Source organism: Gallinula chloropus (assembly GCF_964237585.1).
Source record: "Gallinula chloropus genome assembly, chromosome: 5".
Lineage (NCBI taxonomy): Eukaryota > Metazoa > Chordata > Aves > Gruiformes > Rallidae > Gallinula > Gallinula chloropus.
Window position 1 is genome coordinate 28,870,613 of NC_140090.1, and position 18,508 is coordinate 28,889,120.

The following is an 18,508-nucleotide window of genomic DNA, read 5'->3' on the forward strand; positions in this document are numbered from 1 at the left end:
AGAGTATTCCACGGCAGTTACGTCCTGCCCAGGATATCGGGGGCTGACGGGAGGAAGGCCTGGGGCGGCTCCGGGACGCGCAGTTCTTGGGGGACGGTCGGGTTCCGGGACGGCTCTGGGTGGCACGGCCTGAGTTGTGTGGTTTGGTGAGAAACTGCATTGTGTATCAACAGTTTCATATATTTCTTGCTCTAAAGTCCTGTTAGCATTGTTATATTGTATCTTTCTGTTATCTTAGTAAACTATCCTCATCCCAACCCACGGGCCTCTTAATTTCTTGATTTTGGGGTTATTTGCCCCTTCCTTTTCTCTTCCCTTACCTCTCACCCCCCACTCCCTTCCCTTTTCCCTGCTCTTTTCCTTTAAGGAGCAGGCAGCTGCGTGGATCTCGGCTCTCAGCCGGGGTGAAACCACGAAAGTCTTTCCAGTATACTGTGTGGACAGTCAAAATGCAATCATCAAACATGTTTGTATTTACACAAAACTTGCTTCTTGCAGGTACTGCTCTCTTCCCACTGCAATTTGCACTCTCCTGTTTGCTTCACGTTTGTTTCATCTTAGTGGGGTAACTGACCCAGGACCGACAAAGCCATTGCTGGATAGCAGAATAAATCATGTATACGTATACTTGCGATAAGATGGGGGCATAAATGGATGACAGCACTTCAGGCAGATTACAACTATTCAATATTTTAGTAAGTGCTTGAAAGAGCAAATGTAAGCTATGGTCCTAAATCTGGCAGGTGACACCAATCTGGCCCAAACCGCTACCAGGTGAAAAAAGGAATTCAGAATATTCTTACATTGATCCATATGAGGAATAATCTGAGATCAAGGAGGCAAACTTTAATGACAAAACCCAAAAGATATTACATAGTGGAATTTGACATCGAGTATATGAATTCAAAATAGCAAAAATAATCAGAAAGTGATCACACGTGGATAGCAAATCGAAGCTGAATGTCTATCAGTAGCAAGATGCTGCTGCAGAAGTAGTAAATCTAATTCTAGGTCATAACAAGTGGTGTTGCATATAAAACCTACAAAGCCATCATTTCACCACAGCCACTGATCGAGAACCTGATGATGTAGTTCATTTTGGGACTCTGTAGTTCAACAGAGACATGGACAAACTCAACATAGTCAAGAAGAGAGTCAGAGGAATGATCAGAGGTTTATGAAACACGACCTAGGTGACAACGTAGACAGAAATTGTTGAGCTGTGCCGGAACAACTGTACTTGTGGAGCTTTCACATTTCCTCTTTTTTCCTGTTCTGTTTTTGTAATATACACCTATTTCAACATCACTGTCTACAGTATACATTGTAACTTAATGGGATTGATTTTGACAACGTGCAAAGCCCTGAAAACTCTGCCTTACAGTCACGTGTTGTGAACAAGCTAAACTTTTATTCTCTTAACCTTTAGTAAGTACAAACCTAAGTAAAACACCAAAGCTGGCCACAAAGCCTAAGTTCAAAGTCCATGATTGCTTAACCATGCAACACATTAATGACATTTGATTACAGAGTGTAATATGTAATCTTATACCGCTGTTTACTATCATGCAGTTTTATTGTAAAACTGCTAAATTTCTTATCTCAGAAGCCTTTGCAGCAGGCAACCTGAGAACCTCTGATAAGGTAAAATGTATAAATTATTTACAAGAAGGGTGCTAAATGGTGGCAAAACTGATACTCACTACTCACTAATCATTCCCCTCATGAAAGCTGGTACTTCACATTATTGTTTTTTGAGGATTGTCTAAAAGAAGATAAAATCCAGGTTATGTGTTTGGGTGAGTATGTACGTTTGACCAATGAAGTGACTTATACATCTGTCTGAGATTTGTGTTTCTTAGATTGCAGAAGTCTGCTGAACTGTTATGCTCATAGTACTTCATATAATTACATGTATACAAGTGTTCCTAAGAGCGACTGTCATTTGAAGGTGCAGAGGGTCATCTGTTTCTTTTCTTAGTGTTATTAAACTCAGGTTCTGCATTTCTGGAAAGATGCATTTGCACATACTCATAGGCCACAAAAGGAGGTATTTACTGAGCTGCCCAGGGACATGTGAGGGTAAGGTCGAGGCAGACAGTAATGCCCTACTGCAAGAATTTAATGCACGTAACTATTTTTAAGTAAATGTCACATGCTCGGGTTGACCAGGAAGATCAATTTGCAGTAACTTTCTCTTGTTTCTTCAGCCTGACTAGCAAATTATTTTAGGCAGAAGAGTTGCAATATTGCATTTCCTCTGTTATTAAACAGAACTGAGCTCAGGGGTTGTGATCCCAAGGAACACTGTCAAACAGTCGCTCTCGAGCATGCCATTTCCTGCAGAAGAGAGTTCTGTGTGGTGCAGGGAATTGTGCCATGATGAAGCACTGTAAAGTGCTTGTGTCTCTTCCTGCTTTCCTCTGCCAAATTCTGTATGCTGCCCCTGTTTTTTTAATTTGTGTCTGCCTGTCAAAGCCCTGAATCCCAATATATATATATACACATATTTTTGCCTCTGGAGCAGTACCTCTAACACACAGCTCACACAGGATAGGGACAAGGTAGCACTTTAGTGGTTTACCAGTCCTGTTTTGCCTGCTGCAGTGTCCATGCTCTTCCCCACATACACTTCAGGGAGATTCTTGTATGGATTTGAAACAGATTGGATTTAAGAGCCCATAAGCTTTGCAGGTCTGGAACCATATCTAAGTTACAGACCTGCGAAGTCCTGCTTTACGTAAGAGGTTCAGGTCTAATTTCATGGCCAGCTTAAGGTATCGCTAGCTGGCACTGCTGCTGGAAGAAGTATCCAGCCACTTTGCCTGTCCTTGATTGACCCCATCCATTGTGCCAGTAAAAGTTTCTGGCACTGGTTCACTCAAAGAAGCCATGTTCTGACTACACCCTACTGCTGATTCTTCCAAAAAGAACTTTTGACTGGAATTTAATCTTTTTTTTTTTTTCCCCACACCCAATGCTACAAAGAATTGCACAATGAGCTGACATGCAAAAAAGCCACAAGCCAGGTCATCTAAACTCTCAGTCCTTCGATTTACCCCAGACCTGTGTTTAGCTTTATGTGCCAGGAACAGTTTAGTTACTTTAATGTGTCTGTTGAAGGCAAAATTCCTCAACTCAAAGAAAATGTTAAATAACATCTGTTTCAGCTCCATCAAAACTTAGTTTCTCACAGAATACGAGCAAGAAAAAAATAGCATATCAAACTCTCTTCCAGTCCCATTTTTGCTTCTGATGTCAAGAAGTCAAAAGGATAGTTTTTCCTCACTGAAAAGCCAGTAAGTTAAAAAAAAAAAACAAAACACACTTTTTTGATTATAAACTTTGGAGGGGTTTGAATGAGGGCTGCTTTGTGTCTTGCCCCCCAGTAGATACTTGCATAAAGTGAAGACAAACCACCCCCATTTTTTCTGTGACTGCTGGTGAAAACAGGCTGAGGAACATAAATGAAGGAGGGGGTGGGGCAGTCATCTGTGCTCCTACAGTACTGTGAGCTTCCCCAGGGGAGGTTCAGGATCTTTTTGTAGATTTTATCTCAAGAGGAACCAGGCTTCAGGCCCTCAGGAGACCTGTGGCACAGCTGGCACAGCACCCCAGAGCTGGCAGAGGGAGGGTGGTTGCGTAAGGACTGGACCAGCCCTGTGGTGCAGCCTTCCTCAACAGCAATCCTCCAGCCTGTGAGAAGCTGAAGGTGGTTTATGCTAAGCGTATTCATCTTAGCAGGTGAATCAATACTGCCTGTATTGCTCTGGAAGGGAGACAGAGTGTGAACAGGGCAGCTGGATTTCAAAACTGCCTGTAAGTGAGTATGCATTCAGGTTTCAACAGTTTTTGGATTTACATGCCACCGCAATCATATGGAGGTGTAACAAGTCTAAACCTTTGCACAACAGGTTTACAACCCAAGGAGTTGATTCTTGTTATGCCAGAAACGCGCAGTTCACTAGTGATACATGAAAGAAAATTACCTTGATTTTATATTTTAGCTCCTGATCAATCCACTTAAGTGTGAAAGAGTAAATCTGCTCTTAATTTCCAGCTGCATCATTTGCAGATCATGTTGGACTCGATGTCTGGAGGCCCCTTCCAACCCCTACAATTCTGTGAACTAGCAACTTAATCATCACCCATGCTTGCAGGTTGTTCCCAGTCTCAGTGTGTGACTGAGACAGGTTTTGAGATATTCCAATGGCTATTACTATTGAAAACTAATTTATAAATCAGAGTACAGTGGGTTTATTTTTGCTTTACTCATTATATCTTTGGCTAACACAGGAACACAGTAAACTAGCTGCCCTATTCAGTCACCTATAGGAATACAGATGAATGTATTGTCTGGAAAACAGCCTGCTTTTAAAAGCAGCCAAGCTGTTCACCTTCTGTGAACACAATGAAGCCTATGTATTACGGCACAGGTCAAGAGTTGTATAGCCCACCAGGCACTAAACTTTTTTAAAAAGCACTATTTTATGGAAATAGATTTTGCAGAGTTACTTCTAAGTACGTGGAGTTGGGTGATATTTAGACACCAGTTCTATTCAAAGGACAGCTGGAAATGTGCTTTTGCTGGGGGAGGCCGCGTCTGAACAGCCAATTACGAGAATGCACAAGCCACAAGGCTTCACCTCGCTGCACAGTAAAACGCTCTAGTCGGGCCTGCGGGGGCACTGTCAGGCTTTAACGCCGGTGAAACGCAGCCCAGCTTCAAGGCGAGCACCAGAGAGCGACACAGCGCCCGCCCGGGCACCAGGGGCTCCGGCCAGGCCGCCCCCGCCGCCGAAGGCTCTCACCCAGCCGCACGCGGCCCCTGTGGCGAGAAGCCCGCCGCCCCTCGGGGCGGGCCGTCGGCCGGCGCCTCCCCGTCACGAGCCCCCCAGGGCGGGGAAGGCCCAGCCCCAGGGGCCCGCTGCCGCCAACCCGGGAGGCGCCCCCTATTCGCGCGCACAGGCCCAATTATAGCCGTGCGCGGGGCTCGCGCGCCGTCGGGCCAATCAGGCGATAGGGCCTCTCCCCTCTCCCGCCACGCCAGCCTGAGGCGTCTCGTGACTGCGCGCGCCCCCCCCCCCCCCCCCCGCCTCGCCGCGGCGGGCCGGCCCCCGAGCGGCGATAGGCGGTTGGGCCGAGCCGGGGGGGGGGCGCGTCTCCCTGCCGGCGGCCGTTAGTCAGAGCGCGGAGGCGGGCGGGGCAGCCGGCGAGGAGCGGGGCTCGAGATGGCGCGGAGTGGCCGGGCGCTCGGCAAGGCGCTGGCCGGCGGGCTCGCCGCTGCCCCGTCGCCGCGCCCGGCTGCTGTCAGGTACGCGGGGCGAGGCGGAGTGACCGCGGGGGTGACGGCCAGGGTCCGGCCGCGGCTCCTCCCACCGCCGCGGCGGCGGGCAGCGTGCCGTGCCGAGGCCCCGCTGCCGCGCCTCCTTTCGGCGCGCCCGGCCGCCCCGGCTCCCCTCCGCCCGCCGAGCGGCCCCGCTGTACCCCCGAGGCGCCGCGGCCGGGGCCGGGGCCGGGGCCGGGGGCGGGGTGGGGCCGCCTGAGGCGCGCCGTCCTTCAGTGTCCCGCAGAGCGATCGCTCCCGGGCGAGCCCCTGCCCGGGGAGCCCCGCCCGGGGAGCGCGGCGCCGCACCGCGCCGGGGATAAGCCGGTGGTTTTGGGGACGGGGAGCGGGGAAGGTTTCCCAGGTCCCCTCCGGCCCCGCGGGGTGTGGGGGGGGCGGCTCAGGTGCCCTCAGTTTGGGTCGCTGTTGGGTCTTTCAGCACGGACAGCGTGGGTGGAAGAACAAACCGTTCTCAGATTACAAACGTGCCTCTTCTTTGCCTGAGCCAGCTGCGTAACTCCGGGCAATCCGCGGCACAACTGAAAAACCCAGTGAGGCGCCCAGATGTTCTCTAGACAAGCAACAAGTTCCCTGTCCCCTGATCACATGTACGGCTGGCAGGAACAACGGGGAAAACAAAACACCCTGTGGGAGAAGAGCTGATTTCTAGCTGGAAGAAAAAGAACGAGCAGATGAGAGTGTAATTTGAAGGTTTAAGACAGGAGGAAAAAAGGTTAACCTGTTGCTGCTGTTACGGCAGTAGTGCTGTGTTTCTTTGATTCAGTTCAAAGCCTTGCTGTCATCATAGAAACACTAAAAAAGTGGGATAGAGATTGGCACATGACGTCAAATTTCAAGCAGTAATTTGATGCAATTGCTATTCTGCGTCAGCCTAATGTGTCATCCTGACTTGGACCACAGTTCTTATGTATATCCTTTGTGCTTTACCTTTAGGATGTATTGACGATATCAAAATAGCTCGATCCTAGTAAACACATTTCTATTGTAAAATATATTAATATATTAGTAACATATATATAATTGTGCTGAATTGAGGACAAAATCAATTACTGGGAAGGGTGTTCAGTGTAAGGAAACTCATTAAGTAACTGGCTGTAAAATAAGCTTGAAAATATTTCTAGTGTAAGCTGCGCAAATCTTGGCAGCTGATTTTAAGCAAGTGCAAGCCAAATCCAGCACGGGGCTGTATTTTTTGCAGCCTTGAAGCTGGGTACGCTTTCACAGCTTACACTTGTCATGGGTGTACATTCTGTACCCCTTGTCAGCTCAGCAGACAGACCCCTTACTGAGCGGAGTAGCAGACTTCAAGGACTCAGGTGGTAAATTAGTCTCTTGCGCTTTTTCAGACTGAGATGCCAATAAGGACACTTGTTGGCAACGCTTGTTTTTTGGGATGCGAACAGCTGTTGATGAAGAATGTGAATGAGATGAGCTGGTGCCTTGCAGGCCATAAAATGGCCATCAGATATCTCTAACCTGGTGGAAGCAACAGATAACACAATTGCCCTTTTATGCTTTTATGGCTAATTTCAGTCTTTATAGTCAGGAGTTTGAGATCCCTTTTTTCAAAAACAGATTAATCTTTAGGCTTAGAAAAAATGTAGGTATTCAAAATAATCACTGAATACGGATCACTTACGTATCTATACCATACAGCAGTAAATGCTTCCTTCTCAGCTCGTGGATGTCTGGCACTACTGTGATGGGTACCCACATCTTTAGAGAGAAAGCAACGTGTGGCAGGAATTGAATGATGTCAGTAGAGCCACGTGAGCAGGTATGGCTGTAATGCTGACAGAGGATAAATAAATAGAAAGGTGGTAGGTGTGTCAGAATTCTGGTATGGACTTGGCATTTCTTTGTGGCCTTGAGATCAGGTTCACAAAACCATGTGTGGCGGCCCACTGAAATCTGTGCTTTTGTGATGTCTTGAAGAGGTATCATTTCCTGAACTGGGACCGAACCCAGTACATTCTCATAGCATCTGGTTTTCTTCAGATAAAGTTAGGAGAGGGATGAAGTCTCACCGTGTCTGTTAGCACTATAACCTCTCTTAACCTTGCCTTCCTTGAATGGCAATATAATTGTCTTACAGCAGGTAAAAGATTATGTGTAGAGATTGATTTTTCAGCCTTGCAGCTGAAACAAGTCTAACACTGAAACAATGTACTGGCATAGCATTACAGTAAAAAGCAAACCAAGAGAAGAAACCTGGTGTACTATATGTAAGCCCAGATGGAGAAAGTAATTTAAATTAGCTCTCAGAAAGAGATCTGGTCCAAACAGTTGAACACTTTCTATGAATCTGGTTGAGGCAGCTACAGTGTTCCTGGCACCCTGCCAGTGTTTCTGTGTAAGCAATGTTTTTCCTTAACAGTCTGGTCCGGTCTGTGTAGAAAAAAACAGACTACATCCACATCCCTTGAGATAGCTGCAAACATTTGCTGAACTTGCTGGCTAAAGACTTTAAAAGTTGACCTATTTTTAACCTGGATACCATACTTCTGTCCCATCTGCAGTTGAAAAGGCATCCCTGGTCAGTCGGCTCGCTTTGTGCCACAGTTGCTTGTTTCCTTTTTTAAAAAGTCTGTGCAGATTGTTTCTAATCAGCTGGTGATGATTATTTTTCTCTAAATAATGGCAATTTATCATTTGCCTGTCTCAATACAGCAAGGTAGCTGGCTCACGTGGCCAGTTCTCGGTGGCTACTGAATTTCTTTACAGTTCAAAGTGATGTTGATTTTTGAAGAACATGTTAATTGTAATTGTTTAGAATTGGTAACTCTTAATTTGCTCCACTACTTTGGTGGTTAATGAAAAATGCATCTATCTGTTTACTGTGTTTAAAAGAACACCCAAAGCAACCTAACAAACCACCAAACAAGCCTAAGGTTAAGTGGGGAGGTTGGTTCCTCTTTTGGACTATTTGAATCCAGAAGTTCAGTTCTCCTTGTTCAGAGAAAGGACAGAAAAAGACCTAGGTTGCTCTTCAGCTTCCTTTTGCAGAAACTGACAGCAAATGGTGGCATTTTTCACTCCCTGGTGCCAAAAATCACAGCTTTTGAAGGGGCATTTTGCTCCTTAACTGACTTGATCTAGGCAAAATCAATACTTTAGCAGAACAGAGCTATTAATCACAAGAAATATTTGTTAGATTTTAGTGCAGGTATTCACATAGAACTTGGAGGTGCACTAGGATTTTAAAATGCAATTTCAGTTTTACTTATGAAAACACCATGTCCAAGGTTTTGCATGATATTTTCTGAAGGACATTCTGAAAGCTGGGTAAGCAACAGACTTTCTGAAAGGCCTTTCAAAAGGAAACTGTCCATTTAAGAGAAGGAAGGCAGCTGAGAGGTTATGGCAGAGTTCCACTTTGTAAGTGGAACCTGCTTTTCTTTGCGTATTCCAGAAGGGAATAAAGTGTGGCAGATTATGCTTTGGGTTGGGTATTAAAAGCCTGTTCTGCAAATGAAGTGCATATGAGGCCGGTACGTGAACTCAGCTGCCATGAAGCTGGTATTTAACGGAGACCTTTGTATTTTCCTCTGCCAGTTATGTTTCTCGTGACTGAGGACTATTTTTAGTTTCTCCTAAGGGAAAAACACACACACACACACACACTCTTACGTTTTCAAATGTTTGTGTACTGTTATGAGCCTTTGTTTTTCCACCTGAATCTGACGTTTTCTGGAATGTTGCACAATGGACTGCGTCACCTGGATGTGTTATTTAGTTTGCTGTTTTGAAACACCTCTAAAAGCATTTTCACTTTTTCAGGCACTTGGCTTCTTGTGGTATTCTGATGACCAGAATTTCTCCTTTGCAAGTACCTGTAACGAGCCATACCTTCTCAAGAACTTTCTTCAATATTGCTGCTCCACTAGTAAATAAAAGAAAAGAGTATTCTGAAAGAAGAATTATAGGGTTTGTATAAAAATGTGGAAAAAGACTTTATATGCTTATCAACTTTGTGTTTACTGCAATTAATGTGAAATTCTAGAAGTTCAAATGCTGAGCATCCCTGAGGACATGTGCCCCTCCAACTCTGCCCAGTTAGAGACTAGGAAGGAATTTTGATTTTCAGATTTTGCAGAGATCAAGCTTTTCCAGTCTGAAATTGAGTATTAAAACCAAGTAGGAACCCAAACCCCTTGCCCCATAGAAAGAAACAGCAGAAATAACCCTTCTACTCCATGAGAAAACAAAAACAGTCCTGAAAGGGAAGAACACACTAATAAACTCATCTGGTGAAATGGGAATAAACAAACAGGTGTGAAAACACTTTGTTCCCTTGTGTCACAAATCCATGCTAACAGATGCACTTACATGATGCTGTGCTTCCACTTCTTGAGGTTTTCTTCTTTCTTTAAAAGGAAGAAGACAACTAGTTGTGTGATGTAGAAACTGGGGCTTAGAAAAATATTTTTTAATTCCATTTGCCTTGAAGCTAGTGGGAAAATTCCAGTTAAATTAATGAGATTGGGATCTGCTCCCAGTTTTTGGTCCACAATAGAATGAACTGTTTGCTTATTAACTTAATTTTTTTGACAGTGCCTAACATTCATTTATGTGATAGTTCGTGAACTGCAACAGATTTTTCATAGTCACTTAAAAAGAGCCTTTGTCCAACAGTACTCACTGCTGTTGAACATATGCTTCACTTTAAACACAGATGGAATTAAGCTTCTGCTTCAATTCTTTTCCGGTTCAAAACTAAAAATTAAAACCCATTTGCCACGTTGCAGTAGAATCAACTAAAGCTATGCTGTCATGTTCTTTCCTATGACTCCTGTGTCCTGCTTGAGCAGGGGCAGAGGGTGGGGTAGAGTTGGAGAAGATGACCTTCAGAGGTCCCTTCCACCCTCAGCTATTCACTGATGCTCTGAGGCTTTTCCCTTGTATATATATATTTAATTAAGCTTTCTTATTTGGCAACAAGAAAGTAGTGTTATTCTATTTAAACATGAAATAAAATACTCTGGTTTTGATACACTTTTTCTTGGTAGCCATGAAGTGTAGTTTCACATGGAATGTCCAAGATCTACCTCAATGAAGTCACAGCTGTACTGGAAAAACTCTTTTTCTATTTGAAATGTTTGCATATCGGCCTGATACTGCAGAGAGCAGCAGACACCAGGTTCACTGTTCACTAACTTTATGCTGGATCTTGTGTGGTGGTTTGTATTGTCACACAAAGACTGTTGCCAGTTTAGTACTACTTTTTTTTTTTTAAATTTCCAAAACCACTGGTAATGTTTTCAGGTGACTGTATGTTCATCCTCCAATCTGTGTCTTTTATGCCTGCTTTGAAGTGTTTTAATACTGAATTTGAAGTTAAAATGCCTTGTAACTAATGTTGGTACTTCTGCTTCCAGGTATTCTATGCAGGAAATGTATGAAGTTGTTGCTGTTGTGGAGAATTACAAGCTATTTGTTCCTTGGTGTAAAAAGTCAGATATATTATCGAAGCGCTCTGGATACTGCAAAGCACAGCTAGAAATAGGATTCCCTCCTGTAGTAGAGAGATACACATCGGTTGTGACCCTAGTGAGACCACATTTAGTTAAGGTAACTTTTTCCCCTTAGCTGTAACCTTTCCTAAACTTGTGTTTGTTGAAATTCAAATGATCCACTGGTGCTTCAAAACAGAAATTGATTCTGGAAGTGCTTTGTGTGCCTCAAAATTTGCATTGCTTTTGTTTAAAGGCTTAGGTTAACTGGAGAGAATTTAAATGTGCCTATAAAATATAAGCTGGCAAGGGAGAGCGAGGGGAATTGCCTTTTAATTTCCTTTTGCTGGAGAAACTAGCAGCTAAGGGAGGCATGTTGTTTGGAGGGGTTGCAATAACTTTGTCTGAGCCTCTCTAAATGCAAAATTAATACAGACTTAAAAGTTGTCTTTGGTAACTGTAATTTCTGATGCCTTAGCAAAATTGGTATCTGTCAGTACTTCTCTTCTGACAATTTTAACCAGCTAACTAGGAGTTTTGAGTGTAGGATGTGCAGAAGAGCTTGCTATTCAGTATATTGATGAGAAGATAGAAGAGTGGGTTTAAAGTCTGGTTTTTTTTAGAATTCATTTGTTCAGAAAGAAGGCTCTCTTCTCGTCCCTTCTTTTCAAGAACAGTAATTAAAACTGTCAAAGAAGAAATTTTAAATGATGACTGGGTTTTCTAACGAGTTTGCCTATGACCAAATGTGTTGTTGTTAGTAACAGCCCAGCACAAAGTCCTATATCCAGCAAAATGGCCTCTCCCTTTACATGGCAGATCTTGACTATTTTTTTGGAATCAGTACTGGAATTACAACAGTTGATTGCTGTTCAAGATAATTGCTGGATATCCTATTTCACTACTCTTTCCTAGGCTTTCTCTTAAAGAGACACTTATCAAACAGAAACTGTGTTTCTTAAGTACCAGGGAGACATGAATGGGAATGTGCAAAGTGCCTTTATTCAAGGTACTGAGTGATTCTAGAAATAAAAATAAAGATCTTTCTCTCTTTATTAAGAGGGTTAACAGATAAAGTGGATGATCTGCAGTTTACGTGCTGACTGCTTTCCCTTTCAATCTTCCCCACGAGACTGCCTTTTTCCTTTCACACAGCTATCAGACGAGCTTACCTGCTATTTTTAACTCTGGGTTCACTCAAAAGAGGATTTCTTGTATCAGAAAAGATGAAAGTGGTGAGAAGAGTTTCTTGAGATTTCTTCTCCCTAGACTTAACTAGCGCCTTCTCTGCTGGGGTTACTTGTCCTGGAAGTTCTCATTACATATTGTATAACTGTAGGGGCATTTCTAGAGAGGCAGCTGTATGTTTGGGCCACCTCACTGCCCTCAGAAGGAACTGAGCAAAGGCAGTTTGCAGGGTGCTCTAGCATAGCAGGCTGCTGGTGGTCACAAGGTGAGCATGGATTTGTTGCTTACGGCAGCAGTGCCCGAGCAATGGAAAAAGCAGAATGCTATCAGCAGCCCTTGTGGCAGAGGAAAGCACGGAGTGAGCTTGCTACTTAGAAGGTTGAGAACAAGGGGGAGGACGCTGGCAGTTTTCCCATTCTTCCTGCCCTTTCGGCGGCAGCAGGAAAAACAACCCCAGTTTGGTGTCTAATCTTCCCTCCCCGCCCTCTTTCTGTTGTAGAAGCAGCAAGGCACTGCTGCTCATTCCTGGGCAGAAAAGCATAGGTATTTTTATGCTGCTGGTTTTTGAGACAGTTTACCTTATCGCTGCTTTTGAACCACCAGCCACAGCTGCTCATCATGGCTCATCTTGTTGGAGCACAGTTGCTGGTGGTAGCAGCAAGACCTATTAAAAAAAAAAGTTAAAACAGGTACAGAAATTGTATCTAGATCTTCCAAAACAACTGAGATCATATATTGGGATTATCTCAAAGCATACATTTTTCAATTTTTTTCTGTCATAGCTGCACAAGATTGTGCTAAAAACGAGTGCAAAAGGACCTTATTATCATGAAAACTACGAAGCCAGCAACTGCAAATACTTGGTTTTAAAGTAGGATTGTACACAAGCACTCCTGAAATGTTAGTTAAGTAAGGCTTGCTGGTAACTAAAAGCCAGTGTAAAAAACCAATTAGGAACTTGGGTGGATAGTCTCACCAACAGCATGGTAGCTTTTGATGGCAATAGTATCTTGTGACAGATCATCACCTTCAGTCAGGTTTGGTTTGATGCTAAGCATTCCTGTAGTCCAAGACTACCAGTCTATATATTCATATATAAAACATTCTATACGTGTATTTTTAAAAAATAAAAATAAAACCAAGAACACCCCTCTCCCAAAAATGAGCCAGTAAATATCCATGTCCTTTGCGTCAAACAACGTTCCAAGTTCTGGTGTAGAGCATTATTCTGGTGTCCTGTTCATCATGCTAGAGATCTGTATTAACATCATAAGTTTTCCTTTCCCTCAGAAGGGATTCAGTAACTTTGCTGTAAATGACACTGTGCAGACAGGATCTTTTGCTGGCTGCACTATAAGAGTAATTTTAACTATGCTGTGACCTCCACTGTTCCCAAAATGCAAGCTTCAGTAGTGCCATGTTGTCACACCTGGAAAAGCCTAACTGTAATTTCACCTAAACTTTCTTGTAGGCATCCTGCACAGATGGAAAGCTATTTAATCACTTGGAAACAGTGTGGCGTTTCAGCCCAGGTATCCCTGGTTACCCAAGGACTTGCACATTGGATTTTGCAGTAAGTATTGTAATTGGGAGTGCCACTTGCTTGGAAGAGGGTGTAGAAACAGTATCTTCAGCTCTGGGTTGGTTTTTTTTAGTGGCTGGTACTTGTTTGCTTGTTTTTTAAAAACATATGTATGGAAAATAAGCTAGTTTTACTCAGCACTATAACACAATCTGTCTTGCAAACTTAACCACATGGAAACCACTGCAGTGCAGTTCAGAGTCAGCACACCTCTGTGAGGTGGCCACCTGTCATCAAATGGTCTAGGAACTGGTATCTTTCAGCGTATCTCTCACCCTACAATTCTAAAGATGAAGTTGTTAGTCAAATAATACAGAGGGAGAAATACTAAACATACTTTGCTACTTCCTTCCATTACTCTACAACTCAAGTCCTCTTGGTACTCAAAATAGGTATTGCTCCCCTCTGTTCCTGTTTTGCCTGAGGTTTGGTCAATTTAATTTCCTGGCTTCCAGTTTTATTCTTTGGTGTATTTTAAGTCTTAGTTTCTCCTTCTACAATAGAAATACAATAAATTTTTGCTGGCTTTCTACTCTCTGGTGGGATCTCACAGCAGCTCAAGACTACTGCTCTTTAAATCCAGTCTGATTTAGACTGTTACTCCTAGGCTAGTCATTTTCTACTCAAGTAGAATAACAGCTTTACCATTTTGTCTCCTTAGTCTGTCATCACATTTTTTTCTTACAGCACTGAGTAGGTGTTGCATTGAACATGTAATGAAGCTGGGGTTTAGAACAGGCTACAAAAGTGCACAGAAACGGGTTGATCCTGCTGCCATCTACTGGGATATTCCGCTTTAAAAATTACCTTCTGTACATGCAAAAAGAGCTTTTGGGGTGTTTGTAAGCACGTTAATCTCCTTGGGGCAGTAGTTTTCAGGTTATTGTTGTACTGCACTTCATACAGTTCAACAGTAAAAACCAATCTGTAGGCATGCAAAAACCACATTTCTCATGGGGCTTGCCAATGAAGTTAGCGTGTTGTTTGCTCACAGGATTTAATTTCTCTAGTTCCTGCTACTGACTAGTACCTAAGTTAGCTTTTAACTCAAGCCATAAATCAGTTGAAAACTTGAACTAAGCTAGTATTTAAATCCTGTAATCTAAACACTGAGGTTCTTTCCCCCACCCCGTACCCAAGCCACCTTTTGACATTTCAGGTCAAGAACTTCAGTTAAAGGGATCAAGAAGGAATGAAAATCAGACCTAAACCAGACATTTTCACTTTCCGAGGAGAACACCACTGAGACTTCCCCCTTGCTCCATTTTGAGGCAGCGGAAGCAACTGTCTCTGGCTGGGCAGGACCAAGGTCCTTAAGGACTCCAACCCTTGCTGGTTACTGACCCGTGCCCTCGCTTGCCTCTGGGCCTCTGCAGAGAGGGAGCATAAGCATTTCACAGCAGTCTTTGAACACATCCTGTGCAGTTATAAATACTTACGAGAGAAAACTTGGATTTCAAGAACGCTCATGTCCTTTAGAAAGCGTAATTTGAGGTTTGGGTTATATCCTACTGCCAGGAGACATACACATGCAGCAGGGAACTTCTCTAGCTTGGTTTAAGTTCTTAAATGATTTGGTGTATGGACTGAAGCACAACACCCTTTTAACCATCTGCAAGCTTTGTAAATACACTGAAGCTACTGGTCATGATGCAAAACTAATTATCCCGGCTCTGCAGAACTCTCCATGACAACTCCCAGACTTTCAAAAGGCACATTAGTTTTACTGATGCTTAAGGTCAAGCAAATGTAAATGAAGCTGTACGTGGCTTACAGTCCAAGCAGTTTAATTCCTTCCGTGCTCCTGTCCCACAGTTAATGTGCATTCTGCATAAGCAAGTTGAGAAGCTGTACGTGCTCCATTTGGCATTTAATCTGCCAACTTTTCAAGAATCGCAAAAACTCTTAAATTTCAAGCCAAAAGATGTGCTGTAGCAGGGGTGATAAAAATCACGGAAGAGCCACCTTTTCCTTTTCCTGAGAATGCTGCAGTGGCTTCAGGAAGCTGTGTATTTTATGCCAACGTGAGTCCATAGCCCTAGGGGAACGCCGTTCAACTAGACTCAAGGCCAGCACAGCATGGGAGCATCACTGAGGACGACTTAACTTAAAAGTGAACACTTCTTTCAAGAGTGAAGGTAGACTCCCACGTCCCTGCCAGAGCAGTTCCACTGTCAGATGCAGTAGTGAAAAGAAGACATGGAAGTTCTGAGCACCACAGTGGGAGGCTTGAGGGCTTTGGTACAGGGCACTTCTCCGGTACGTCTGCACCTGACATGGGCTGCTCGTGTCAGGATGGGAGGGGTTCTGATAGGAGGAACTCCAAAGCAAATCTGTCACTTTAGTCAGTAAGGTGCTCTCATGTGAGCATACCGTAACTACAGCTACCAAGATAGGAGGACTGATAGAAAATGTTGGTATGTAATAGGTAATTATTTCAAGTTGCTTTTAAATGCCTCTTGGGTTTGCTTCAGCTTACCTGCAAGTCTGCCATTTTGCTGTGCAGGCTTTTCTTCAGAGAGCTTTTGTCCCAAGTGAATTCTGTGCACAAAGTGACCAAGTTATTGTTTGTCAGTAGCTTTTAATTATCCTAAATATTCTACTTATGTCTTGTGATGCATCGTTTATTAAGCGAAATACAGTTTAGATAGGTGGAAGCGCTTGCTTCAGAGAACTAAACAAAACAGTTCTTCTAACTGAAATGCCCAGGGAGACAGTCCTCTGACCAAGGAGCAAGGCTTTTCTTCACCCACACTCGCCCATCATTCCGTTGTAACGGTTCTTCCTCCCACAGCTTACCTGCAGACTGACTGGAGATTCTTTAACAAGGTATTCTTTACTACTGCAGCACATACAGGAAAACCAAATCTCCTCTGTTTTCTTGAACAGGTTTCCTTTGAATTTCGTTCACTTCTACACTCAAAACTTGCTACACTATTTTTTGATGAAGTGGTGAAGCAGATGGTAGCTGCCTTTGAAAGAAGAGCATCCAAACTGCACGGCCCAGAAACAACCATACCTCGGGAGCTGATGCTTCATGAAGTTCATCACACGTAAAAGGCAAAACTGTTAACAACCTCTGTTATAAACTTGTTTGTACAAGAGGTGCCATGCTCTTCCTTTGGGGAATCCAGTGCAGAGCCGAGCTTTGAGTGTGATTTTGTACTGTCCAACACCCACCCGTCCAGCCACGTGTATATAGATGTCCAACCTGCAGTCAAGAGCAACTTCAAGAAAACACCAGTAACAGACAGTTGGCAGCTACTGTAACACCAGATGTCTCAGGCTGCCCTTTATAAATCCCCAAGCCGTTTGTGTAGTCACAGCCTGAGTTCTGCCTTACTCATTTATGGGGCTTTCTTCAGCAATGACATGTACACTAACTCAAGGTTCAGCTAGTAGTAGTGTGAACGTAACTGCAACTCTGGGAAACCAACATTCTACCTTTGGAGAGTATGGAACAGTTTGTCACACGTGGAGTTGTGAAGTAGCAGGTGCTTTTCATCCAAATGAACAACATGGGTAAGTCAGGAGTCTCCAGATGGCACCTGCAATGAAAAACCAACACAACTTCAATGCTGCTGAGGTTTTAGAAATGAAGCATAAGGGGTACACTTAGCATAAGGAGAACCAGAGTTTGAGCGCAGCATCTGGTCTCCAGACTGATGAACCTGTAGTGTGTTTGGCAGGCAGAGCTTGCCTACCTGCCCCACTTTCACTGTGGCATGCTGCACGGGGCTCACAGCAGATACATTTCATCTAGTGCAAACTGTTCCCAGTTCTGGTGCAACTTCAAACCAAGGAAGTAAGTGTTTCCTCCTTGAGAACTAGGGCACAGATGCACAACATTCTGTACCAGAGCGCTGTCCTCTCTGGGAGGGGGGAACACTGACTGCAGCCCAGCACACCCCTGGCCAGCTGTCATGAAAAAAAGGCAGCAAGTTCTTGGACAGGGCAGGGGAGTTCATTACCACACTACCATGTAATCAGTCCATTGTGATGGTACCAGCCATCTTTAGTTAATTTTCAGTAGTTTTGATTCCTGACATCAATACTCTTTCCAGTCTCTGAAGAAACACAAGTGAACAGGTTTGAACATATTTTAAATCCTATCTCCATGCTCCCTTGTGTTACCAAATTTCCCTGCATAAGTTCGGTAAAGCTTCAGGTGAAGGGCTGAAACTGGTCCTGGCTCCTGTGTGTCTATAACCCACAGGGGTTATGACAGAATAGCACATGGTATGGATCAGGACTTTTCAGACCATTTAGGTGCTTTTCCAGAAGGAGCAATTGACATTTCACAGATCCTAATGATGAAGGAAGTTCAGAGGAAGGTAGGAGACCTGGGGAGAGCTGGATCAAGAGATCAGTTGTAAAGAACAGAGACATGGTTAAACCATTTTGTTTGTTTAGACAATGAGATAAACATACCCAAGTTAAGAAAGCAGAAGACCAACACATCTATGTTATTAGCTGTGTCAGGTGAAAGAACGCAGTAGGTGCCAAAGCAAGCTGTCTTTAAGGGTGAAAAAGCACCTAGTGCCAAGTAGTTCAAGCCAAATGCTGGAGCCCACTCTCAGAAAGCAGGAAGACAAGGAGGTAACCACAGGACAAGTGAGCAAGACAAGTATTAAAAATCCCACCACCCCCTTTGTTAGTGAAGAAAGCTTACCCATTTTGTACCCAGGGGCACTTTTCCACCCCCCAGTACTGCCAGAGATGCACAGGGCCTGGTCCAGCACAAGAAACAACGGGTATAGATAGGGCAAAAGAACGTCAGTGCACATGCCTTGTTTTCATAGCATTGTTTAATATTTCAGAGAACTGTAGTGCCAGTTCAGCTTAGGTATTCCTTAGAGTTAGTCACTTGCATTTCTCAGAAACATTCTAAGGAGGAATGTTTCCCAGAGGGAAAGGACCTGTCCTTTCCAGGCAGAA

The 18,508-nt window shown here is 43.9% G+C and overlaps 1 protein-coding gene across 1 annotated transcript; it reads left to right on the forward strand.

The window, feature by feature from the left end:
• Positions 1-5,203: 5,203 nt before the first annotated feature.
• COQ10B (coenzyme Q10B) lies at positions 5,204-18,454 on the forward strand. The gene is made up of 5 exons (XM_084265645.1): positions 5,204-5,314; positions 9,128-9,274; positions 10,726-10,918; positions 13,460-13,561; positions 16,460-18,454. Exons 1-5 carry the CDS (start codon positions 5,232-5,234, stop codon positions 16,625-16,627), a joined length of 693 nt encoding a protein of 230 aa, XP_084121771.1. The 5' UTR covers positions 5,204-5,231; the 3' UTR covers positions 16,628-18,454.
• The last annotated feature ends 54 nt before the right edge of the window (positions 18,455-18,508 follow it).